Raw genomic sequence first — 27,639 nt, forward strand, 5'->3', positions numbered from 1 at the left:
ATGGTGTGGGCAGCTCCAGCCCTCCCCTGAGCGGCCCCGCACTCCTGCAGCCCTTTCCACGCATAAATGTCGAAGACTTACCTGCTCACTGTGCCCTGCAGTGAGCGCTGCCCTGCACCGAGCATCCCCTTTCCTCCTTCGCTTTCCCTGCCATCCCTCTGGCAGCAGGTTTTGTATTTTTAAAAAACCCAGGTGCCAAACCCGTGTGCAATTACTGATACTCACTGAAATCTGGCTGAGAAGCGCTCACTGCTCCCCTCCTGTACGAGACGTCACGGTCAGGTTTGTGTCACCTGCAGGTGGCTGGGACTGCTCACCGACACAGGAGGGCTTTCTGCGTGCTAAGCTTCATTTGCTCAAAGGTAGAATTAATTTATTTGAACTATTTATTTCAGATAAAATAAGCCCTTTAAAGACTGCTGCTATTCTCTCATTTTAGGCATCTCCATGTCCACCTGCCTTCACTCTGTTTTGGTCTGTGCAGAATGTGACAAAATTTGCAAAAAGAACACAGGCTTAATGAACTCACTTATTTTGCTTCCTTTACTTATGACTCATAAAATGAAAATCCTTTAATCTTGTAACCCAAATAAATTGTGATGTTGGTTGCGTCTCGACTGTACTGCAAGTAGGGAACAAGAAGGGCTGAGAGTGAGGGATCAAGAAAAGGTAAGGATGTGCTCAGCTCTGGTTATCCTGCTTCTTTTCATTTTGAAGGGTGGAAAAGCACGAGGTGATGTCTAATCCTACCAGGAAACAATGGGTGGGGAACGCTGAGCTGGGTGCAGCACTTTGCAATCTTTGGGGTGCAGTCATGATGTGCCAACGCCTCCAAAGGGTATCCACAGGTGGTTGATGGTATGGATAGAAGGGGAAAAACTTCAGCCTCGTGACACGTGGGGTTAATGGGGCAGAGCCACACGATGTCCCTCTGAGGGGACCTGGGTGGCACTGCCACACCAGTGCCACTTCCCAGCTCTGGGCAGGAGAGGTAAAAGATGATAAAAATAGAGTTTTTTATCTTCCTATGGGTCAGGAGAGGTGTAGGTCCCACAACACCTCCCAGACTGAATATCAGGGATGAAAGGGCTAAACTGAGGCCACCCTCTCCTGAGACAAGTCAGGCAAGTCCTGGTGATGTAGGGGTGATGTGGCAGCTTGAAAGAAAGGATAAACAGAGCATGGTAAAAACTGCTTGAAGAAAATGATCCAGTGAAAACAAGGGCGGGCAGTTGGGAAGCACAGGGAAAAGATGCCTCATCAGGAAGTTGACAAGAACGGCAGCCAGCACACCCCACCCTGTGTGTTCACTCAGCAAGCATGAGGATGGCATTGTGAGTGTATCCTAAATAAATAAACACCTGGGGTTTTCCAGTCACAGGGGGTGATATCACACCCACAGCACGAAACTGCAGGTGGACCATCACTGGCACAGAGAATCCTCTGTTCCTGCACTGGCACCAGTGGTGCCACACCACAGATTTTGTCCCTTCCAGTGCTGTGTGTAACCACAGCTGAAATCACACTCCTGGCAGCTGCAGTTCTCTGCAGAACTCCCCCATCCTGACCTGATACATCTTCAAACTGCCTTGCACAGAACTGCACCATCTACTGAAAAAAATAAAAATCAGTATTTTTGTCTTCTGCTTCAGCAACATGTCCAACCTTTTCCTTTCCCTACTTTTATTTATGACTCCTCTCTGCTGTCTCTACCACTGAGGTATTCATCCATGTGTTCCCATCATTTCAGATTCCCTTCCTGGGCCAGCTAATCCCTCAGCTGTTACAGCTCCTCGTAACTCACATTTTGTGAACAACCACAACTCCCACAGTGATGTCCATTTCAGCCCATTCCACGCAGAAGTGGAAGAATTCCTTCCTGAGAAGGAATTAATGCAAGAGAAGTAGAGATCAGTAAATGACTGCAATAAAATTACCCTTCAGTTTTCCTTTTTATTCTTCCATATTTTTCCAGCAGCTGCTTAAAAACTGTTACTCAATAATAAAATGACCTGATAACATTTAGCTCTATGAGACATAGAAGTTTTATTTACTGAAAAAGTGTCACTAAATTACTTTACAAAAACATTCACTAGGCTTTGCAGCACTTCCAGGAAAATACACAAAATTCCTCCTCTCTTTATGCAATCACTGTTTGCTCCTGTTCAACCTGACAGATGGTATGAAAGTTTTGCACATGACACTCATAATTGTCTTTCCCACAGGCGTGTGCTGATGTGCTCATTGCATCACCTCCTGACCTGGAATATTTTTTTTAAAAGCTGGTTCCCAAATGAAATCCTGGGAAAGGTGAGGGCAGGAACTGGTATTTCCACTTTTGCTCCTGGTTACGTGCTGTGGAATTGATGTGATGTGTTTGAAACCCAGATGTTAACACAGTCACTGTATAAATACATCAGTAAATTTGTCCAAGCTGTTGTCCATCCACACTGACTTGGACTGTGGCCATCTAAGAAACCACCTGAAAAATAAAGATACATTCTGTTAGTGAAAGGGATTCCTCACAACATCAGGTGGCACTTACAGGGAAATTGTCTGTCAGCTCTGCCATGTTAGATTAAAAGGAAGCACTAAATTGCCTCATGTCTTGAAGTATTTTATATTTTATTTCACATTATAATTTTTTTAACGGCCAAGATTTAATTTTTCAAGCAAGGGAAATGGGCCAAACAATGTATTGAAATCAAGTTTCTGGCTCAGTGAGGGGAGATAACCTGAGCTCAGAGCAGGAAAGAAGCTGTTGCTGTGGGATTGCACCCAAGGAGCTGCAGGCCAGCCTGGAGAGTGCTGCCTTTATGTCACACACAGGTGACAGAGATGAGTGAGGGGACAAGGCTGGCTATAAAAAGACCTTGCAGGAACTGGACAAAGCACATCTTGGCACTATTAATGAATACAGAAGGGAGATGGCTCAAGAACCTCTTTGCCAAAATAAGCTCTATTACACTGTATTGTAGGAGAGAAGGAAGGAGCTCCGTGAGCTCAAGAACATTTCATTAGTAATCATTACTACAGTATTAATTAATTATATTTATTGTTTATATTATTTAGAGAAAATAATTTAATTATATATTTATAATATTGATCTAATTAATTATTTAATTATTAGTCCAATGAGGCATCTGTTTCTCCCTTTTCACATCTGGGAAGAGAAACAGATGAGCCAAAATGCCAGTGCTTTTTCACCAGCTTTTTTTCAAAGTAATTTCAAATTCCTGCAGTCATAGGAATTGCTCAGGACATGTCCCCTGTGGTTCACTACTAATATAAAGACAGGTGTGTGTGTACATATATATATATATATATATATATATATTTTTTTTTTTTTTTTTTTTTTTTTTATGAAGCTATGCTGCTAGTCTGCAAATTTGTGAGCTGAGTCATGGAATATTGCAACAGCCCAGAAAGCTGCATGTTGCACTAGTAGAAAAAAAAAATAGGAAGAGCAGAAACAAAGCTTCTTCTCTCTTTAGGCATAAAATACACAAATAAATGGTTTTGAAAATTTACAGACTGGCATAGCAGAGGAGTTAGCACATAATCAAGAACATATTTAAAACCTGCTGAAATGCCATGAAAACTCAGGGCTATAAACATTTGGGATGCTCAAAGTCTGAATTGGAATACTCAGCACATTTGTCACTGGGCTGGAAAATGCTGCTGCTCTTCCAAACTCAGGGGCTGGAGGACAACAGCAGTATCTCAAACTCTGGTGATTGCAGGGGTGCGTTTGGTTGGTTGGCTTTTTTTGGTGGGTTTGGTTGGGGTTTTTATGGATGTTATTTTTAATTACAGCAGAGTCATTTTTTGGAGCCTGGTGTAAGGGCTGAGGCAGAAGCAGATACACGAGACTACCAGAAAGATGGCAAGGACAATATACAGGATGAATCATTAAATAAAAATGTTCTTTCTTGTTGGAGATGGACATAGAGAAATATTAGCCAGCAAAGTGAAGGAATAATCAGCCAAGAGCACATGGGGAGCTAGTGGAAGGGAAGATGCTCCCAGGGGTGGGCACCTCCCTGCAGGGCCCACACACAGCTGAGCTCTGCTCCTATAAAAAACCACTACAAAATCAGACTGGCAATGGTTGAATGAATTCATTTCCAGCCCTGGTTCACTCTGATCCCACTGCTGAGTCACAGAACTCCTGCACAGTCCCTGCTTTTCCCACTTCCTGGACACACACCCAGGGCCCATTTCCTCATCAGAAACCAGGCATTGTTTTGTGGCAGAACTGAGAAACTGCAGAGAAGAGACATTTCCATCATGCACTCCTAATATTTCATTTGCCTTGGAATGAATTTCCCCTGCTCATCTTGTTAAAGACAGATTATTTTTGCTTTGCTCACTACACAGACCTGTCTAAAGCACTGTGTCCAAGTATGAAAAATAAATGAAAGCTGCAGTGGTGCCATTCCCCAGCAGAGCTGATGGATTGCACGCTCCTGTGGCTGCTTTCAGCTGCTGTGTCTCGTGAACCATGATGCTAATTTCACATCTCAGTTACTGCAAAAATGCTAAATAAAGGTGGGGTTTTTTTGTTGTTTTTTTTTTTTTTTTTCATTTTATCCCTAAAAATGTGCATTTATTCACGTGGCAAAAATGATAAATCTAAAGATTTGAAAAAAGTGATGGCTTCAAGTCAGCATCACCCACACAACTTTCATTTAAGTCTTGCTTAGCTGAGGAAGTACTTCCAGCAGAAATATTAATTTAAGATTTTCCTAACTTTCATGACCAGCCTCATCCTGCAGCTGATTTACTTTTGCTGAGCAATACAGGATTTGGCTTTAATTCTTGAAATAATTGGAAACGGAAAGAAGGCTTACTAAAAAATTCGCCTAAAATGAAATATTTGTATGGTTTAGATATTTCTGTTAGATTGGTTATGCTATGTTCCCTTCCAGGAATTTTATGTCAACAAAATACAGCAGCAAAAATCACTAAGTAGGGTAAAAATCCAGGAAGGTTCCTTTGGAAAAGATGTACTTAATGCAGCTGTAACACAGAGTGGAGATGAATAAAACACTACATAACTATTAAAAAAAAAAAAGCTAAAATACCATACCTGCTTTTACGAAACTCTGAATGAAAATCAATCATTAAGGCCAACTGAAAAAACAAAGTTAAATAGAATTTATTGATTGTTAAGTCAACAAAAATCTGAAGAAAGATACAGATAAAACATTTGAAGTTCTTTGTTTTGTTTTTCTGTCCTTTTAATCTTGCATTTCTTTATTCCTACCAAAAAAATGCAAAAAAAAATACTTGGAAAAGAACCTGTTGTTTAAAAGTTGCTATCTAGAAGAGCTTGAGAAGTTGATTATTGCACGACAACTCGTTCCTGCAATCTGTGTGTGCACTGCCACGTGCAGACCTCTTGTCTTCTCAAAATGTACTAAAATTCTACAAATCCTAATTTCTAAACCGGGAATGGAAGTATCAGTGAAGAACAGCTCTGCAAATTCTTCTATTTCCACTAGAGGATGTTTCTATGGTACACAGGCACTGGTCACCTTCAAAGGGGTCCCACAGCTCAGAGGGTGGCACAGAGGATGATGGTAAGTGGGTACTTACCTATCAAAAAAAAAAAATCATTGATGAATATGCACATCCTGAAATTACAGCCCTCCAGCAAGAGGTCATAGTTGACTATTCCCACAAAATAATTCAAGAATCTCCTAAAATTAATAGAAAACAGAAGCAAGCACAGTGTTTAGTTTAATTGACAGCTGAACATTAACTTGGCCAGGCTTTACAGAACACACTACAATCCCCTGGAAAGGCTGGAAATGCACCAAGGTCAGGGCACAATGGAATATCCCACAGGTGATTGTCAAACTGTCACTGCAGGATGTAATTCAAACACTGGGAAGGCCACGTGTGGCAAAGGCTCCTTCGGGGCTGGAAACTGAGACACACAACAAACAAGAGGACAAGGAGTAACTGGGCAGTACTTACTCAGTGCTGGGCTGAGGGGTCCGTGCAGGAGAGGCACTGCCAGCTCCTGGGGGTTCCACAGAGCACCCAAGGACTTGGCCCTGGCAAGGACAAACGGGGCCCTCCCCAGGCAGGGCATGAGTGCCCTGGACAGGAGCTCCAGAGGCCACCTGGGGTCAGCAGGACACACAGCCCCATGGCCAGAAGGTCTCAAAGCTGTCAGCTCGAAGGCTGTCCAGGGCTCGAAGGCTTCGGGCATTGTCCACCAGGGCCTCTGCAGTGCCTCCCTGTCTGCACACCTGGCTGCTGGAATCCCTGTCTCCCTGTCTGCACACCTGGCTGCTGGAATCCCTGTCTCCCCGTCTGTCTGCACACCTGGCTGTTGGATTCATTGCTCTTTAGTGACTCTGGAACTCAATTCATTACAGCAGCACCACACCCATCCAAGCTGAGTGAGAAGGGGCCACAGACTCCACTCACCACCTCCTCCACCTGATCTTCAGTTCCAGGCCCCTCTGAAGTAAGCAGCAGAAATCCCACTGCCTCAGAGGGTCCAGGATACCATTGGAAGGAATTTCCTTCATTTCAAATATGAAAAGTTGAAGCTCTTGGATTGCATGAAATGAGAAACGAAGAGTTTTAAATGATTTATTTGATTTCTCCACATGATCACAGTTATAGTTTTACATCAATAGGGTCTGTTACTACTTACAAACAGAATGCATATTAAAATGAAAGCACTCCTTTCTTCCCCAGAGTTACAAAAGGGGTCTCGAGCCTCCCCAGAACAGAAGCTTCTTGTAAGCATAATGATTTTTGAAGTCTTTAACAGTCTGCATTCAAGACCTAATTCTAACAGTTTAATACAACTCAAAGCTGATTTAAGTTCCTAGCAGGAGATAGGCAACCTCAAAGTGACTGCAGACTTATAGTAATGCTAATTTACACACTATGTACAATTTGGAGAATTCTCTATTCCCCCTACTGGTCCCATTTGCACCACCCCCTTTTCTCTTTTCCAAATTGAATCTTGTTATTGGTTCCACTTTTCTTTGAAATATATACATGAGAATCCATTTTGCAGGCAAGAAGTGCGATGGTATTTTACAAGGGAACAGCAAAATGCATGCTTAACTGCAGAAAACACACAGCTTCATATGGAACAGCAAGTCAACATCTAGAGATTCAGTGTTTAAATATCTGCTGACTGTCTTTCAGCTCATTTTATCAAGAAACAAGAGGCTTCTGCTGCATGCAGTACATGATGGGAAAATCATTCTACACTTTATGTTAGACTTTTTTTTTAGCAATACAAGACGCACATTATATTAGGATGAACTTTGATTTTTTGTTTTTTACATTGTTTTACATTTCATTCTTAACTTAAAAAAATAAAACCCCCAAATATATATTTGATTGTTGTCCCAGAAAAGATTTTTGTTGTTGCTGCCGCACCTTCATTCTTTATGTTTCCCTTTCATTTGTTCCAATCAGCATTACTGCTTTGCCACATCGTTTAGGGGAAGAGAGAACCACGGCCACTCTGCAGTTCTGTATCAGTCAGTAATTGGCAATGGCATCTGAGAAAAAACCCTCTCCACACTACTCCTGTCTGCAGGCTGAAGAATTCATTTTAATTCATTTTCTTAACCCCACACAATGTTAAGTGCTGGAATTCTCCTATTCTAGGCATGACCCACACTGCTCTAAGCAACTGTTGATCAAGGATGGAGTAAGAGAGGTTTTACTACAACCTTAAACAAGCAGCAAAGGTCTGGAGACTTGTGCTGACACATTTGTTTGGTTGGAGTACATAGAAACACACAGTCTAAGAAACAAAACAAAACTAGGGGAAAAAAAAAAAGTCAAGTCCACTGTTTCTCCTCCTTGGCTTGAAAGAACAGAGTGTCTGAATCCTGTGCTCTCACGTGACCAGTTTTGGTTTTTAACCAGCCTCCAAATGATCTGTGATTTCACACTCCCTGCACGCCCAGGGCAGGCACAGCCTCCTCCCCAGTGTCCATGGAACCATGTGGAAATGTTTCTGTGCATGCACGTTTGTGACATCTCCTCAACACTTTGGTTCACAAATACATTGATTGCACATGGAAAATCAGTGGGCAGGCATTAAACTGTGGCTCACTGTTTAAGCACAGAATATTTATATGTAACTCTAATTTAAATGAATGAAAGGGGTTTTAAAACATAAAGCAAATGTGGATCTGGGAGATTTGACATCTTCAGTGTTAATCAACACAGTGAGTCAGATTTTCCTCTCCACTGCTACTGCACATTCTGCCTTTATTCCATATACAGAATTTTACTTCCATTATGCCTCTGCATCTGAAACAAGTACAGACTCCGACACCCAGTGAAGAGGAGCTTTCTTACCTCTGTTTTAATTAAAAGATGCAGTTTCTCAGAGATGTTTGCACCTAAATGGTTCTTTATCTTTTCTGGAACAACCTATGAATTACAGTTAGACTCTACTATTGGTACAGATGTATGAAGAAAAGTCTACATATTGAAATATGTTATCACTTTACTTCAACTAATATCAACAGTAACACTGATATATTTTGCAATTATACAATATGTAGAGTGTAGCCTCACACTAATAACATTAGATGACATGCAGACAGTTCTACTTTCCCTTATAAGAACAGTATATATTTGTTAAACTGCAAGGAACAGAGCCTCAGGGGACCCCGGCAAGCCCTCTTAAGGTAAGCCGCAGAATTTAGAATAGAATGAGTGATACAGAAAAATAATAATCACTTGTTTTCTTTTCATGGAGATCATTCCGAGGAGAAGGAGCAGAAGGGGAAAACATATTGCACATGTGTGAAACAAACGTGGACTGCTGGAAACAAAAGGCTAAACTCTAGATTGCTGTATTTGCTCTCTGTGGAGGTGAACAAAGTGCTCAGTTTGCAGTTTTGCTGGTATTGTGGTATCCATGGTGTGAAAGGGAAAAAAATGACTGAACCTCTCCCATCCTCCCCACGCTAGAGATGCCATGAGCAAGCCAACAGGACAAGTCACTCTGTTGCTCCCATGTCCTCCTAATTTGGGACACTTTTATTACTGTTTGTTTTCTGTTACACAGAAACCCGACTGGCTGGAGCTGTGATTACTTTTACCCATCTCTCACTGGAACTTTTTGCTCATCTTCTTCAAGGTTTGCTTTTAGGCTGGTACAGTTTTGCAGTTGTGATTCCTTTGTCTCTACTGTTTAGGTGTTAAGTCCTTGCAGTGGCTCAAAGTGCTGAAACTACAAAGTAGGCGCCATGGATAACTTTGTACAGGATTTCAGGATACAAATTGCAGAGAAATTTGCAAATTGTTTGGTTACAACACATAAGCAACAACAGCACAGCCTATTTTTATGTGATGTCTTGCAACTAACTGGACTATGGAAGTGAGGGTTTGAGCATAAACTCAGCCTGCTGAGTGCTGGGTGCTTCAAACTAACAAATGTGATGAGTAAAAATGGTAAAGCCACTTTGTTGCTAGCACATGGCTACATGGAATTACAGAATTTTAATTTTTTTTAATATATATATATATATAAAAACCCTATACTAAATTCTAAAACAAACCTTCAAGTTTTAGAGCACTTCCACTGGAAACACTCTGGACTAGAATTCAGCTTCGCTGGGGGTAAAAATGAGCAATTATGGTAAACAGGAACCAAAGTAGCTGAGAAGGATGGAGGTTTGCCATTTTCATGTTTGAGATGAATGTTTTTGCAGTGTTTACATGCACCTGGCGGAACTCTTCCCGTGTGCTCGTTCAATCCATATGCTTACAAAAGAAATGTGGATCATGTAAATTCACAGTTATCACAGCCTTTAAAGTGTCTAAGAACTTGTGTGACCAATGCTTGGAGGTGCCCCCTTGTACGTGGGCACCCTCCATTGCTAAGTAATAATTACTGCATCTTAACGAGTTTGCTTACCTGAAATAGCAGAGCAGCTCTAATACTGATTACGTATGATATCATCGTGTTAATAAAATAAGGATTTATACAACATTGGACTACAACATTTAAATGCTATGTTACTTGGCACATTTAGTAATGATTGCTTAGAAATCTTAACAAGTCCAGAGGACTTGTGATGAAAATCTTGAAATGTTTGAAATTGGTTTCTAATGTTTAATGTTTTTGGTCTATTCTTTCATATGCTATTCATCTATTATACTGTCCTATCAAGTAAGTGGAATTCCTTGTAAAGTCTATATTGCTAGTTTTGTGGACTGAAAAAATTTCTTTCCAAGCACAAATGTTAACTATACAGTATATATATATATATTTATATGTATATATTTATATTATATAAAGTTTACTTACGTACTTTCATCAACCATATCAGGTCTACTTATTTTTTTTGCCCATTGAGAAGAAAAGAGCAAGAATGCAACACTTGGTTCTGTCTCACTTTTTTCCCTGTTTTTTTTCCATAGGCTAGGTTTTCATTATGCGTGTAAAATTGTCCAGGGGTTTGGTGTAAAAGGTAGCTTTCCTCAGATTCAGCAAGCAGCACGTTTTCAAGGCAAGGTTGGAAATAAGAACTAACCAGATGGTGGTGAAACATCTATCCAGTAGATAAGTAAAACCAGTATGGCCTGGGCTAACTGGAATTATTTTATTTAGTAACAGCAAGCCTTTAAGCTCATTAAATGGCCTAGGTAAAAACTGACGGTGTGATTTTGTTGCTTCCTGTAAGTGCCTTTGCAGCTGGGTTTAGAACTAGAGTCACGAGGAGGCTCTTTAGGCCTAGACTATGGTGCTGATGCCGCTGTGTTTGGGCTTGGCGCTGGAGGCGGCAGGCGGCGGGGGCGGCCCGTGGTGGTGCGGGCCGTGGTGCGGGGCGTGGTGCGGGGCGTGCGGCAGGTACGGGCCGTGCCCGTGCCCGTGCCCGTGCTGGTGGTACTGGTGCGGGTGCGGGTGCGGGGGCGGGTGGTAGTGGTGGTGGTGGTGGTAGGGCGGCGGGTTCTGGTGGCAGAACTGCGCGTGGTGCGGGTGCGGCGCTGCCGCCGCGCCCTCCGCGTGGTGCGGGGGCTGCGCGGCCGCGTGGCTCTGCGAGGGGGGCTTGCCCCTCTTGCTACCGAACAGGGACCCTAGGAGTGAGGAGGAGTTGGGCATAGTCTGGTGAGGGCGAGATGGACACTCTCGGGTTGATGTAGCTCTTCGGCGCATGTGAGGACTGCTAATGATGGACCCCTAAAAAGAAATTAATAGAAAATAAAAATTAAAAAAAAAAATCTCGAAATGTTTGAAAAGGAAAAAAAAAAAAAAAAAAAAAGAAAAAAAAAGAAAAAGAAAAAGTTCACACTGACCCCCAAACTCCTCCTTTAGGGTTCACATGGGTGGATTATGTTAGAGAGTTCTAGGGAAAATTTCATCTCCACCTTCCCTAAGTGGCCAATGGGGCACTCGTGCCCTTCTTAGGGGATGTTAAGCATTGAGTGATTTTCTCTCGGTACTTTGACATCAAGAGATATGACTTCAAATTTAAAAAAATGTCATGGAAGAGTAACATAAGACCTAGGAGTGTGTTTTTAAAAGAAAAGTACATTTTTAAATACTGCAAAAAATACCATACTTGCTTTTTTACAAAAAAAAAAAAAAAAAAAAAAAGCGCTACATTAAATGTAAAACCTAAATAGTAAAACATACAGCAGCAAATATTACAGTTACAGCTCAAATTTTAAAATGGTATTTAAATCTTTATTTATAGCAGTTTTCCACTACCATAGGTGACAGTGCTGTTTCTCAGGCCTACCTCTGCATTTTGTGTTAAAATGAACCATACCATTTTTTCACTAAGATTTCTATGTGCTTGTATTATTCTGACCTATGGTCCAACATTCTCTATTATTTAGCCTGGAATTTAGTTGCTGAAGCTTGGGGTTTGTATTTTTAAAGAGTTATGGGACACAACAGTACTTAGGCAAAGTGTGCTAGATTTAAACTGTAATCTACCTAAAGCAAACACAAAAAAAAAAAAAAAAAAAGAAGAGAAAAAAAAATCTGCAAGCTGAATTCAGAGACATGAACAGTATATATAAATGGTTTGAAGATGAATGAAATCTCATGAAATCCACATTGAATTCACCTGTCTGAATAATTTTTTTATCCTCCCATGCCCTATCTGTGCAATTCCATGGTGTCATGACTGCATACATTTAGCAATTGAACTTGAAAATAAGCAATGGGGATGGTTGAGCATGACAGTCAATAGTTGTAGCTAAATATCAAACAGCAAGAACAGTGTACTTGGTAACAAAGAGCAAGTGGGCTTTTAAGCTGGGACCAGACTGAAATGGTGGCAAAAGGACAAATCATATCCATTTAACCATGCTTGCAGGAACAAAGGGAACAAGGTTAGCTCAAACCAAAAATGGCATTGCTCTAAAACAAGCTGTCAGTGCTTTGTAAGCTGGAAGAATACAGAGTGAATAGCCTAGGCATGCATTTTATTTGTGGCAGGCAGGTTATATATATATATATATATATATGTTAGAAGAAAAAAGAGCAAAAAAATATGTATGTATATAAAAGAAAGGTTTGAAATGCACATCATCACATCCAGCTAGACATCAGGAACTTCCTACTTACTTCCATATTGCTGTCTAGCGATCCTGCACTGCTGCGTCGCCCACGCTTGCCTGCCCAGGACATGCAACAGCAGAGATTAGAGACTGCGACACGACCGGCGCCAAGAGCTGCGGCCCCACGACCCCACAGCTTTAGGGCCAGCAGGGACAGCAACTCCCTGCACCTGCCTGGGTTTCTAGGGGTTCAGTGGTAATTTGGAGGGGTGGTGTTGTCTTTGGGAATCGGCTCACACGAGCGGGGTGTGATTTTTTTTGGTAATTTGCAAAATTCTTGAAGTAGGTGTGTTTGGGTTTAGTGCTGCGGTTGTGATGCTGAGCAGCAATGATTTTAAAGGGTTTGGTTTCCTGGAATCTAATTGGCCGTGAAGGTTTTTTTTCTTTAAACACTGAGCTATAGTTGTGGGGTGGCATTAACTTAAATGCAAAATTTAATGTTGAAATATTCTGAACTTCAGTGTGGGGCACCGTGAGGGGCATCGGTTTTATCACTTCATCAGTTTTATCATTGTATTGAATTTCAATTTTATCATTTCAATTTCAGCTTTGAACCTCAGTGGATTTCATACAATCTTCTTTCATGAGGTTTTAAAAAAACTAAACTTAATTTTTGATCAGTAAATCTGGAATCTGTCTTGACATTATGGCTAGATTTTGTTTGTTTAGCTGTGCAGTGCTTTATCATTAAGCATGTTGGATTTGTACTCCAACAGTCTCAAATTGCAAAGACATTTGCCTAAACCCACACATGAAACTCCAGACTGTTTGCCTAAAGAGCCAGAAGATCTCAGTGGCTGTATAGGACACAGGATCCCAGATTTTCTTTCTCAATTCACAGCAGAGAAAATAGCATCTGGCTGCAGTGGAAATAGAGATTTTTAGAAGTTAGATTGTGGAGCTTTGCTTTGCAAAGTTTCAGAATACTTTCCTGGCACGGTATAGAAACAAAGCTGAGCTTTGAGGAGCCCTCCTGGTGCTCAGAGCTTCCCTAAAATCTGCAGGGCTTTAGAAACCATAGCTTTCTCAGCACTCTCTCCTTGCTTTTGTGCAAGGCCAAATATCAGTCTCCACCCTGCATTGGCATACTGCTGCCTTCAGAATCTTCTACTCTGAGAGGTGGTTTTGGGAGAGAATGTGAGAATTTTGCCATCACTGAACCAATTAATGATGTATCCTCCTCACAGACCCCAAAAGCATCTGGGATCAGAACTAGGGAGCACTGGAACTGCTCACAGGGCAATTCAGACTACCCAAAGCATCAGGATGTTCAAAAACTACCACCTGCTGGATTTATAAGTATAACGTTGACCTGGTTGGTCACAGGACACTGCCCTGAAACAAGTTTCTCTTAAGAGCTACAGTTCCAGGCTACTGGAACATTTTCCTCTCTTAAAAAGAGTTGCTCCCCAGTACTACCCCCTCTGCAGTGACATTAAATTGAGAGGGAGGTGTTTGTGGTCAAGGTGTTGTGTTTGACTTGTGAAATTCATCGGGATTTGCAACAATTCCTCTGGATAGGCTCTTTGTCAAAAGCTCACTGCTTCATCTCCTGCTGCAGTTTTAGCCTCAGCCAAACCAGAGCTGTACTATCTTATGAGCCCCCCCAAGAAAAACTGGGTTTGTTCATCCCTTATTTTGACTCCTAGTCACGTTTTGATATTTTTCTGCTCTGATAACAGGATTAGTACTGATTAACACTCCAACCACTCTTGCTTGCTGATGCAAACACACTGCGGCAGCCACCTCGGAACTTAGCAGTCAGGGTTGCAAATAAGACTGAGAGCTGACACGGGGCATTAAACGTGGCCAAAAATGAAGGAAAACACAACAATCCAATGCCTTTTGCATATGGCAGGAGTCACAGTCTGATCAAATAACCATGGACACAGTAAATACAGACAGAGAGCGACAGATGGAATTTTGCTCAGAGTAACTCCAGGGCAAAGTAGTACTTGCAAAGCCAAGAACAAACAGAAAAATCCTACTTAAAATGCCTGTAATTTCCCTCAGATAGGCACTATTGCTGTACAGAGGCTTTGTTCATTTTCTTAAAAACAAACTGAACCCTATTTTGTGCTGACATGCAGTGTGGTGGGTTTATTCAGTAAACCCCCTGGAGCATTCCCCCTGCCAGTGTATGTTTATTCCAGACTGTTCCCTGGTCTTTGGGATAGTGTCCCATCCCAGAATTGCCTCCCTGGAGCTCCAGCTTTTACATGCATTTCAGGGAAATGGTGACTCTCAACTAGAATTGCATCTAAGCATGTACTGGCAGGATAATTAGCAGCTGTGGTACAAAGCAAGGTGGTATTTATCAAATCTGAAGATTAGTTTTACTTAATGTATTATGCTTACTTTAGTTTTTTAAGGCTGTTAGAGTGGATTTTAATTTATAAAATTAAATTTCAATTAATTTAACCTTATCTGTTAGATATGAATATTCATTGCAAGAAATATCTTGAACTTACACAAATATATGTCCCATATATGAAGATGCATTATATGGGGCCAAGAATATTTCAAATTTATAGTAGAAATATGAAGTGATTACAAGATTTTTACAAACTTAACCATGCCAGAAGAATATTGAGCTTCATTAACAAAAGCCATTGCACCTGGCAGAATGGATGTGTGCTGTGCAGGACACATCACAGGATGTGTGGTGATCTTGCAGCTCAGGCTGCAGATCAGCTCAGTATATGGAAATATTTCTCACTGCTGCTCTGTAGTTCTTGAAACTCTACTGGGCCAGTGAGATAATTGGTAGCTAAACACTGCATTATGATTTGGCTTCTTGTGACTTGGGGAAAAAAGCTTGGAAAAAAGTTTTAAGTTAAATTCCTCTCTCCAATCATTAGAGAGACCAGTTTTGAGGGGGAAGTATTCTTTGTCACATTTTCATCTTGTTTCTGTGTGAAACAGGTAGAATCTTAAGATCTCACACTGAAACAGAATTATTTTAATCCTGGAAATACTTTTTGTTTTGGTTTGGTTTTGAAGTAATCTTTTTTGGTCTGTGGCTGTTTTAGACAAGCCCAGCTCCCAGTAATAGGAACCACTGTGCCCCCCTCATTTGGGCAGTACTACCTGGATGTGCCAGTTGTGGAATACTGGGGCAAACAAGAAAACTGCAATTTTTAAACCAGTTCACTGTGTAAATATTATTCCCACCTTAAAGGTTAGGGATGTGGGAATAAAGTTTGAATTCCATTGTAAACTCAATGTAAAAGCACTGGGTCCCCCATCGACTCAAAGTAGCTGGAATTCAAATTAAAGAACATAAAATCAGTCCAGTGGGACTGCTTCTGGGAGAGACAGAATGGGAAACACAACCAGTCCAGCCCTTCCTGCTCTGCTTTAGTGACCAAATCATTCTTCCTGTGGAACAGTGGCCATGAGGGGACATCACACTTTTCCCATCTTTCTGTAAACTCATAAAACTCAGCTTTAGATGCATTAAAAATTGCCTGCCTTCTAATATTTTTACATAAATTAAGAATTTCAAAGTCTGGAACAAATAAATTCAGTTCTTCCTTGACTATAGCTCAAGAATGTGCAATAAAAATGACACATTTCTCTTCAGAGAAAAATAAAGCCCTAAATATTTTTGACATATTTGCATCTTGGAACACTTGGATGCCACACTGTGTTTTATATTCCATGGAAAGATCTGTCAATGCACAAGGAACAAGAGCATCTCTGAAATGAAGAGATCCTCAGCACACCTTCTCACAGCTGGGAGTTGAGCTGTTGTGGCCAAGGCATGGAACCACTCAGGAAAGAATTCCTGATGGACAAATCCTGCTTTTCTGTGCATTCCCAGCTTAGGAGGCAGAATCAGTCAGGGTATCAGCATTTGTTAGATCTCAGAAGCTTCTGAATCCCACTCAGAGAAATTTAGTCACTTTCCACAGCCTCCATTTACTGGGATGTCTGGGGGACAGCAATGGATTTTTTTCCTAAATAGTTCTGTCACGTACCTGTGCAGCCAAATGCTGTTCAGGCACATTTCCCTTCACTGAATAAACAGTTAAAATTTTGAGTTTGCAATGTTCACTGGATATTTACCTGCCTTCCTGCATAAATATGCAACCAGGCCATTTTCTCGTGTTTGTTAGATTTATTTCTGACTCAATGTAGAAAAGGTCTCTCTAAAAATCCACTTTCCTACAGGCCCACACACTCCTGTTCCTCCTCCTTGTTCATCCACAAAAGCATTTGAGGCAACCTAACTCAGGCCTGTTTTAGAGAAGCAATTTAATATGGGATAACCACTGAGGTGCAGTATCTTCCTAACTGAAAGAGATTTCTTTGCTTTTCTATGGATCACCTCTCCCACATTAAAAATAAAATTAGCCTCACATGGAAGCTATTCCCTGAGAGAAGGCAGGAACGATTTGGATCATCTCCCTGAAGTCACTCCACCAAATAACAAAGCAAATAACAGCTTGGGCATTTCTCAAGTCAGTTGCACTGCACAAGACCAAACAGAAGCTCTCCATAATTCTCAGCTATTTCAAGTTAAAATTAAGTTTAGTTGGGTTTAACAAACTCATTGATAAACCCTGCAGTCTGTGAGTGATTTCTATTTTTTTGTCATGGAAAAAGGTTATTTTCAGTAATAAGCATGCCAGTTGTAGGCATGCCCTGTGAAATGTGTTTGTGATTAAAAATGCTGGTTTGTTGAATTAAACCCATAATATGAATTCAAATACATGGCAGTGTTTGAAAGAGAGGGATGAGTAATTCTGATGGAATGAAAAAATTAATCAGAAATCACATTTAGGGGTGCAGATACCCACTGAACTCACATATTAACAATATGGTAGTTCTCATTCTAATGAAATAAAACCAAAACAACAGAAAAGGATGATGAAGTATCCTCAAATCTGACAGATAAGAGTGTTGAAGACTAGGGCTTGATCTAAAATCCACTGGAGTCAAGCAAGCACCAATATTCAACTTCAGCCTGATTTTGGATCAAAGGCCTAAGTCTTTTTAATGAAGCACATGGAGATGTGAGTATGAAAGCCTAAACAGAGAAGAAAAGAATTGAAAGAGCTCACTCTCTACATATTTGTATGCACATACATATACCCACAAAACACAGGCTATCATTTCAGTTTACAACAATTTTATTTATTGCAGCATAGCTAAAATCTCTTTAGTTAAAAAAAAAAGAAAATAGGTAAGTAGTGTCTACTACCAAAGATATACAGAATATTGAAATTATGACTACACTGTACATCATCACTGCAATTGAAAGCACAAAGCAGAGTATGCAACACAGCCTATGAACGAAAAACCAAAGAATTTTAAAAACACTGAGTTGGTACTATCTCTGGAAGTACTTTCTGAATAGTGGACATGGTGTTCAGGTAAGAGTTCTATTCAGAAACAGGAATCTGAAAAGATTACATGGCTATGCCAGGTGTGAGGCAAGCCATCAAATAAAAACATGCCCAACTTCCCCTGGCTTGCTTTGGCTAAAAAAATCACACCACCACTGCTTTCCAGTCTTTAATCAGTTAATAAAACTTAAGACACATCAGTGGCTTTGTGGGTTATATCAGCATTCTTGTCCACTAGGGCTTCTTTGTTCTACTGCCAAGAGTACTTCACAACAAGCTCTTTTTGAAAGAATTAGGAACTGTGTCTGAGTTACAGAACAAGAAAAGAGCACCAGGGGCACACTGATGTTACACAGCTCTAGGGAGAGTGTAGTAGGGCTTCACTCAATTTCATTCATCCAGGTGGTAACACAGGTACACTTGAGCACAGAATACACAAAGCGCTCGTTACACAGAGACCAGGAGCTTTCCTTCCCTTTCTAGGCCTACTCTATGAGGGGGAAAAAGCAAAGGAGATGAAAATAAAAAGAAAGGAAAACTAAGTGAATTACTCCTAGCACAAGTCAGTCACTTCTGTTTTATTAAAAACTTACAATTTTTCCTTTGTCTTCACTGTCCTTTAAAAGTTTCTATAGCAACCTAGAACGGCTTAAATGCTTTCAAACAGTGGCCGCTTAACAGAACAAAGGTAAAAAAAAAACCAACAAAAAACCCAAAAAAACAAACAGAAATTAACCGCGAGCAGGGGGTGGGGGAGAAAGGAGCTATTCGGAAGTGTGAGATTCCACCACTGCTATTTGTGGAGGCCCAGAGCGAGCTGGGCTTCGTGGGCACGGTGGAGGCAGCTTTGCATGCAGAGAGCCAGGGAGGAGAGGCAGCGCTTACCTGCTTCGGACAGGTCCCGCAGGGAGGAGCTGAGCGCGCTCCGCTTCAGCCCCTCGCCCCCGGCGTAGCTGTCGTCCAGGCACGCCCGGGGCAGGGTCCCGTTGCCGGAGTCCTTCTTCAGGCTGGAGCACTGCGACATGCTGGGACGCACCACCCCCTTCTGCTTCTCCAGCTCGGCTGCAACACACACGGGGGTTCTTACACTGGTGTTTGTGGGGATGAAACAGCCCAGAATATCCCCGTGTCTGTAGGGAGCTTCACCCCTCCACCCACAGCTGGATGTGCAGCAGGGCCTCTTTTGGGAAAATGGGATAAAATTTCATCTTCGGATATTCACGGGACTACCAGCAAAATACATCAGTTTAGACATGACTTCCTTACTGACTACAGGAATTGCAACACGGAAATGAAGAAAAATTCAATGAGGCTTATTGGAAGGGCCGTCACTGGGAATTTCAGTGTGAGGCAAATTGCCCCTAAAATTCCTGATGTAATTTGTGATACAAATCACAGATCCATCTCTCCTCTGTCCACATTATCCCTAAAATTCTTACTGGAATTTACAGTACAAATCACAGATCCATCTTTCTTCTGTTCACATTATCCCTAAAAATTCTTGCAGTAATTTATACTACAAATCACAGACCCAGCTCTCTTCTGTTCAAATTATCCCTAAAATTCTTGCAGTAATTTATGCTACAAATCACAGACCCAGCTCTCCTCTGTCCATTGTTATTTGCAGCTTGTCCAAGATAAATTCCACTGCAGCTACACTGCAGTAAATAGGAGTCAATGAACTCAGCTGGGGCTTAAGGCATTATTGGCTTTTTCCTCCTTCTCGAGGCAAAGTCACAGAAAAACCCACATTATTTTGAACTTTTAAGGAGTTCTAATGTGTTATACACTTACTCAGAATTTTCTTATTTTGATTAGCTGGAAAATGCTCCATCATATGTACCTTTGTACTTACACTCTATTCTGTGCTTTTCCATTTCTTGAACTTCTGCAATTGATTCCCTCAAATCATCTGTAAACTTCTTCCTGTCCTGAGGATTTGGTGCATTGAAATTTATGAGTACTTTGATATCTGCTCCTGGAACAGCTGACGTGAGCCGAATGCCATTGGGATAATCTGGAAGAAAAAGGCAAGAAAAACTGAGCTCTGATTATTACAATTACTTTTAATAAAAATACCCACCAAAACGGAAAGCTTTTAGTAATATTACCACAGAGGATACAAAGTCAGAGAAATGGAAGTCTAACAGCACAAAATTAGAATAAAAATCCCTAACGTACATTGGAACAGCTTAACTGTCAAATACTGAACAAATATTGAGAGATATCTTTATGTAGCTGCTACCCTTAAGGTACAATATGCAATATATAGCAAAAACAGCAGGAAAAAAAAGTGGATAATTTTTCTTTCATGGAACAGATCCCATGACCTACCGTACCCACTTGTGACCAAAGTTTTGCTGAGTGTAAAGGCTACTTGAAGACATTTCAAATGGTACAAATTGTCTTTTAACTCACCATTTGCAGGAAGACAAACACACAAACAAGTACAGGTTTAGTATTTCCTATTGGATTGTTCTCCCTGTACATCCTACTTTCCTTTTTTTTCTTTTAAATAAAATTAAAAGTATCTGTGAAATCACATACTGAAGAAGTAAAAGGACTGATTTGGTTTTTTCACCCTTCTTTTGACCCATATTATGGACTTTTAATAATAAAAGGCAGATTTTTCAGGAAACTATCTTTGCCCCTTTTCCAGGTGTACTTCTGAAATTTTAACACCTGGTCAAAAATATCTCCTGTTGAGACAGAAGGTTCATTTACAGAAACATACTCAGAATGAAAGTATGTTCTGCTGTAGAAAACAAATCAGTCTTTGCTTGAAGCACAGATCTGGAGCAATGGGGTGTCAGCAAACCTCAACATGTGCATTTTAACACCATGTTTTCTTTTACTAAGCTGCCTTCCCCTCTTGGTTTGCTACAGCTCTCAAATATTTACTTCAGTATTTGAGTGCAAGCTCAAGGGCTGCCATGTACTGAAACCTCCCTCCCTCCCTCAAGAGCCAGCAGATGAAGAGAGGCACTCCCCTCCCTCAAAGCCATGAAGTTTCAACAAGACTTCAACAATTGAGAAACCAGTGCATGTGCTTGGCTTTTTTAGGGTACCTTCACTTTGGCTTTTTTAGGGTACCTTCACTTTGGCTGTTCTAGGTAGCTTCACTCACAGATCAAAGCTGCAACTAAAAGTGAAGCAAATCCATTTACAATCCTCAGGGAAAACAGAGTGACTGCCCTGAGGCTCAAATGGTCCTGAGGGGAAGGAGGGAGAAAGGATTTGGGAGTTTGGCTCGGATTTGCTGTCAACATCTCACATAGAAGAATAGCCAAAAGGTCCCAGTGCTGGGCAGGCTCAGGTGGGATGTTGGGAACATTGGCACAGGGAATGCAGCAAACAGCTCTGCACCATTCCAGGGGAAAGAATAAAAATGTTTACAAAACCAAACAAGGAAACCTGGCAACCCCAAAGTCACTGGGGCTGCCCCCACATGTGAGCCAAGAAGGAATTTCCACATAACATACACATTTACTTTATCACCAGAGGTACTTCTCTGCATTGTATTGATCAAGTGTCAGGAAACACTCACAGCAGTATTTCTTGGTTTCAGTCACACTCTCTCCTAAGTGATCTGCTCCCCCTCTATAATTCGTTATATTTTTTGTATTTTATATTTTGTTTGGTTTTGACTGAGAATGGAAAATATACTTCCCATATGGCCTATTTATTTACTAGAGATATGTGATATTGTTTTCCCTTTTGCAGCTCATCCATTCCTGAACATAATTGACTTCTATCATTAAAAGTCAATTTTTCTATCACCAGTGCCAGTAATTTGTTCAACCTCACCAGCAGCCAAACCAGTATTTTGTTGCTTCTGCTTTAGCAACACTGACTTTTATTCCCTTGAAACCAGGGAACTGCTGCTCCACACAGAGTTACTGATGGCTCTGGACAAAACAGCCCATAGGTAGCTGGGGACAGGGGAGACCCAGAATATTGAATTTTACAAATCAAAGGGGACAAATACTTCTCTTTCCCAACTGGAAAACTGTGCATCCCACCTGAGAGACACCAATATTAGAGTACAGTCTGTTCACTGCTTCACTGCAGTGAATTCAACAAGCCCTCCTGAAGTGCCTCAGTTAAAATGCCTCCAGTTCACTAGGAGGAATCCAATCCTTTACTTCTTGTTTCACTATAGATATTTTAAAATTTATTTGATTAGAGTTTTTACTTAGCATGCTTTATTTTTAAAATATATTTTATTTAACATGGCACCAGAGAATTATAAATCCTTCTATTTTTAGTAGAATTCAGGATAGACATATTTGGCCTTCCCCTCCAAATCTGAATTTAATATCATATAATATGCTCACAAGAGAGAGAGAATGCATGTGTAAGCACAGAAATAATCTGTGGGCTACAGAGCTGCTGTGAGCTCTGCAAAACTTTCCCTTTGGAATCTCCAGAGGCTTGCAGTAACAGCAATGGATTTTTAGGGAGCACATTCTCAAGGACAAGGCAAAACTAAGAACCTCCCATGACAGAAAAGCACAGGAACTACTGTAGCTCACACTGGGCTGTACCCATTTTATCAGGGGGTGAAGGTTTGGTCACAAACATGAATTCAGTCAGGCTGTCTCCCTATGTACCATACCAACAGCCAACAACTCTGCTCTGTGTCACTGCTGATGCTGTATTGGGGCTTAGAAACAGGGTTTTAGCAAATTGTTTGGGTTTTTGTCTGCTAAGAAGCACAAAAGATAAAAATAATATTTGGCTGATGCAGATTGTAAGAGAAATAAACAAAGTGTGCCAGAAAATGAAAGTCTATGCTTTGTATTTAAATTTGAGGTAGCATACATTATCTAGGCAAAGTTAAGCCATAAATCAGGAAAATAAATTAGTGTTTTGAATTACAGATATCATTATAAGAGTCCTTATTTATTATCACTCAGTTCCAGTTAATGGTACCACTGACTCAGCAACAGATGTTTTTTTTTTTTTTCTTGGCAATCCTTTTATTCTTTACAAGTAATCACAAACACATTTGGGGAGATTTGGCTTCTGACTACAACCAAAAAGCTCTGTTTTATATACTGACAGCATTTTGTTTTAAACTTTAGAACAAAGTTAAATCCAGAGCAATTTTATTCCTAATCTCAGGATCAAGTCCTGTCCATCCCTTTCACTTATACCTTTTTTGTTTTATTTAGGAACAAAATGGTCCTCTAAAAAGAGAGGAAATACTTACACTGGTTCTCAAAGAGAAGAACTTGCATTCCATAGAGGGAAAAGGACTGTCGAAAACTGTATGTAACAGAATTCTTCTTCTTCTGAAAAATCTTGGTCACCTGAAAGGTATCAGATAAACAAAGTGAAATACTCGTTCTACCAAATGTGCCCGTGGAAAATTATTGCTCTGAAGAATTAGCATAATAGAAAACATTTTATTTAAAAGAAAATCTGTCAGAAAATAGGCACTTGTTATTTTTTTTCCTTTTTTTAAAATGCAACTGCTGTATTTAATCGCTTGCTACTGAAAAAACCAAAGCCCTGCAGCATCATCTCTCTAAAGCAGAAGAGCTAACATTTTATCCAGACACAAAGCCTTTGTGTTTTCTTTCCTCCAGAATTCTACTTCTTGAAATTCCAAAACCAAAAATAACCATGTATCCTTTCTGGGCTAGCAAAAAATGAAAATACCTTTAAGTTAGCCTTAAACCCCCCAAATTTAGGTCTGCAGGTATGCAAAAAACCACACACAGTAAATTTGTGTAGATGAGATGTGCCTTTTTCCTAACAAAATATGAAATATTTGGTGTAGTTCTCAGTTTTCAGGTAACAGCCAAGTGCATTCCAAATGGAGTGCAACAAATTTCCTTGTTTTTAAGAGTAACTCAACCAAATAATTCCAAGCTGTCCTGAGTTCTGTGTGTCTGCTTTTCAAAAGACTGGGTCAAGTTAAAGTCTGTGAAGGTAAATGCACACTAAAAAGTAAAGTCAACTGTAAAATCTATTTCAACAGATCCTATTTCAGCGCACAAACAGATCTGGTTCATAGAACATCTAGGGAACACAAAGTAGGATGTAATTCTGGTTTTCCACAAGTACCTTGAATTCATTAGTCATGGAATAAATAATGTCTCTGTTTATCCTTTAGGACAATGGGTGAACTGGAGGTGAGGTTCTTTTCTCTATAGTAAAAGCTACTGCATCAAATACCTTCTTGCAGAGTGTAGCCATTAATAAAAGACTTCAGTTTAAAAGCAAATTATACAGAATTTTAAAAATTAAGATACAAATCTCTTAATCATCCCAGGATTGTTGGAATACAGGATAACAGGTATTTATTTTTAGGAATGCTCCTGTACTTAATTGCCAGTGATTTCATGGAGATAGTATTTCTGAGTACCTCATTCTCTCTGCCTGGAAATACATACCACGAGAAGATCATTAAATAAAAATATTTCTCGTTGGTGCAATCCAAGCTTCTGAGGTTTATTTGGATCTGGAACTTCAAACAGCCTACAGTAGCAAACAAGCCTCCGGTGGGGGAGAGAGAGCACCTGCAATAATACAAAAATTCATGGTTCATATAACAGCTTCTAGCCAAGAAAGAGCATTTTTTACACACAAAATCTTTTCTCTTTAGCACTTCAAATATTTTTATGTCTAAGCCCATTAGACCTTTTCATCAAAGGATCAACAACAGGAACATAAAGAATTTATGCCACAAACTTGCAGGACATTCAAACTTCATCAAAGTTCCTTCCACTTTTTATTATCATTTTTATTATTATTAGAGCGTTTTTATTATCATTAGAAGAAAGGATGCAAAGCAAGTTTAGCTTTTGTGAAATGCTCTAAGTTACTTTTTGTCAGCCACCAACTTAATTCAATTTGTTCATTCCCTAATAACAAGAAAATGGTGACATCAGGACAAAGCAAATGCATTTTCAATCTGTCCTATTTTCTCAAGCCAGCAAGAAAACCAAGACTGAGTTTCCATTTTCTTATTGGAAATGTCTGCTGAAGGCATCTCTGAAGCTGACGAGTGGGAGTTAATTTCTTTCAAATGCAAACAATGAGATCTTGTTAACAGCACCAAAAGAAATCCATAAACTGGTGCATTATAAGAACAGTTTGTCTTTATTACTGACCATGCCTATAATTTAAATCTGGAATCAATATTTTCAATGCTCATCTACCATTCAGAAATGAACTTTAACTGGCAGTATCTTTCCAGAGTATCATTCAATTCTCAAATGGACCAGAAAGAATAAACACACCACAGCTCAGGTGGAAAGGTGAGGTGCAAACTGTGATTTAAATTATTTGTTTATTCCTTATTGGTTAATTTCTACAGTGATAATAGTATTTCAAATAAATTAAAAGTGTACTAAAAGGGTCTAGAAGACCCTTGGCAATAAATTAGGCAGCCTCAGGGAAATACAATTTTAAGGAAAATCTTTATACTTTGGAGTTTTTACTATAACACAACAAAAATGTTGCCTGAAATAAGATCAGTAATTTAAAACTTTAAAATGTAACAGAGTGTCTTATCTCCAGTTTAGGAAAATGCTGCCAGTTACAATTACTTTAAATTTTGAAGGAGTAGGAGAGAAATACCTACACAACCAAGTCCATGGTGCAGAGATCCAATCTACAGTAGAAAGACACATACAAGTTGATTAAACTTCAGAGAAACACAGAACTGTATCATAGCAAGTAAATACGGCACGCTCTGACTATGACTAAATGCCTATAAAGTAAAAACAAATAGAGCTATCAATAAAGACTCTTGCCTGTTCCCCTAAATTCCTCACACACAGTTAAAAAGTCTCCCACCAGAAGAATCCTTCAAGCTAGGACACCACCAAGGGCATTGTTTTCTTAATCCCATTTAATTTACAAAGTCAGGATTAGTTTTAGGATTTGAATTGCCACATGTCTGAATAAAAAAAGAAACATGGAAAAAAACCATCTCCCACAGAAGCCTATATATAAACCTAAATCCCCAATTACAGCAACAAAGTTTCATATTAAGTGCCCGAATACTGACTTCAGAATATTTATTTCTCTTCCTCTCAAAAATAGATACAAGCTTTTATAAAAATTTTGCTTTCTTTCCGCTGCTTCTTCAAAGAGATCTCCTCAGCACATTCTTTACTGGAAACAGACCAAAATTACATTTTTGGTGGTCCCTCATTCCCTTCTCCCATCCCCTGACTAAGGCTTGTCTGAGAAGAGATTACAGTTCAAAGCCCTTTAAAAGTAATAGGGAGAATCTTGAGATCCACGTTCGGAGGCAAAATGCTGTGGCCTTTCTTTTCTCTCTCCTTTTCCAAGAGATGCTTTGAAGATTCATTTATATAGCAAAATATTTTAAGACTTTTTCCCACAACAATCCTATCTTTGGATGCTCAAACCCAGCACCAGAATCCCCAGGGCCTGATTTCCAGTTATGTCCTGAGATAAAATGACCCTGTGTCCCCTTACAAATCCCAGGTCACGGAGGCAGCTGAGCAGGTGACAAAGATGATGATGTGAACATAACTTCTCTGTTACTCTTGTAAATTATGGAGCCATAACTGACAGTGCACATTTTGAAATATGGTTCTCTACAATATCACATTAACAAAGCACTTTGACTCTTTAGAAACAAACAAGAGAACTGCCTAAAATGCAGATATTTCAGAATTGTAAAGCTTCACAATAAAGGATTTTAAGACTCCTAATATCATCATGTCACCCATGACTGCAAAAACAAAATTCATCTGCATGGATACTCCAGAATTTAAGTCAACCTTATAGGGAATGATTTTGACAGTTTCTGCCCTTTGCCATTTGTGGGCCAGTCTGTACTGGGGAGCAGCCCAGCTCTGCTGCCCTGCCCTGCCCGTGCCCCGTGGCAGAGCAGAGGGCACTCACCGGTTTCTTGCCCACGATGAGCTTCTCCACCTTCTGCACCTGGGACACGTGGTCCTCGTTGGTCTTCAGCTCGCGCTTGCGGATGCGCTCGTAGATCCCGATCAGCATCTCCCGTGGGATGTCCTCACCGTCATCCACCCCTGCAGGGCCAAGCTTCTGTTAGCAGGGATCTCACCCACGCTGGCAGAGCATAAAATCCTGGGCACTCTCTGTTTTCCTGTTTTCCTGCCCTCCCAGTGCTGCCTGCCTGCCTGTGGATGTTTGTGCTGGTTTCTCCCAGCTGCCAGCCAGCTCCTCCTGTGTGTCCTTGCGCTGCCTCAGCCATGCAAAAGAAGTGGTGTGAACATGATTTAAACACTGATTTTGGTCCAGAAGCTTGCTGCCCATACACCAAGACATTGTTGGAGATCACCCAGGTTTGGGGATTTTTTGTTTTAAAACTCCCATCTAAAACTAAGAAATAAAAAGGCTGATTTCCTAAAGGATTTTTTTTTTCTTTCACACCTCTGTTTGGTATTAAAGCTACAATGAGTTAAATTCCTTTTTAGACACTAAAACCTCCATATGACATTCTCCTGGGAATATACTCCTGTAAGGAAGCAGAAGAACCATTTCATTTTGCCTGTCTCAGTATTACTCAAGGTTCATGAAATAACTTCCTATGTGATAACCTTATGAATGCATTAAAATTATTTAACCAATATTTCCTGTAAGATTTCAAAAAGAACTAGTTTAGTCTGGAAAAAGAAATCAACAAAATAGCCCAGAGCCAATATTATTGTTTAACACTGTGTGATTATCATTGGTA

The 27,639-nt window shown here is 40.3% G+C and overlaps 1 protein-coding gene across 9 annotated transcripts in view; it reads right to left on the reverse strand.

The window, feature by feature from the left end:
- Positions 1-6,598: 6,598 nt before the first annotated feature.
- The window catches only part of IQSEC1 (IQ motif and Sec7 domain ArfGEF 1), a 278,350-nt gene continuing 257,309 nt past the window's right edge, over positions 6,599-27,639 (reverse strand). For 8 of the 9 annotated variants that reach the window (XM_053953515.1, XM_053953517.1, XM_053953516.1 and 5 more), the window contains 8 exons: positions 26,832-26,971; positions 25,534-25,563; positions 24,341-24,466; positions 23,152-23,251; positions 19,792-19,953; positions 18,822-18,998; positions 12,590-12,639; positions 6,599-11,191 (listed from right to left, as the gene is read on the reverse strand). In XM_053953515.1, coding sequence (XP_053809490.1) covers positions 10,745-11,191; positions 12,590-12,639; positions 18,822-18,998; positions 19,792-19,953; positions 23,152-23,251; positions 24,341-24,466; positions 25,534-25,563; positions 26,832-26,971 — 1,232 coding nt within the window. In that variant the 3' untranslated portion in view covers positions 6,599-10,744. The remainder of the gene's footprint in view (positions 11,192-12,589; positions 12,640-18,821; positions 18,999-19,791; positions 19,954-23,151; positions 23,252-24,340; positions 24,467-25,533; positions 25,564-26,831; positions 26,972-27,639) is intronic. The other variant, XM_053953519.1, reaches the window with a different exon arrangement.

The sequence above is a fragment of the Vidua chalybeata genome, chromosome 12 (genome assembly GCF_026979565.1).
Source record: "Vidua chalybeata isolate OUT-0048 chromosome 12, bVidCha1 merged haplotype, whole genome shotgun sequence".
NCBI classification, from domain to species: domain Eukaryota; kingdom Metazoa; phylum Chordata; class Aves; order Passeriformes; family Viduidae; genus Vidua; species Vidua chalybeata.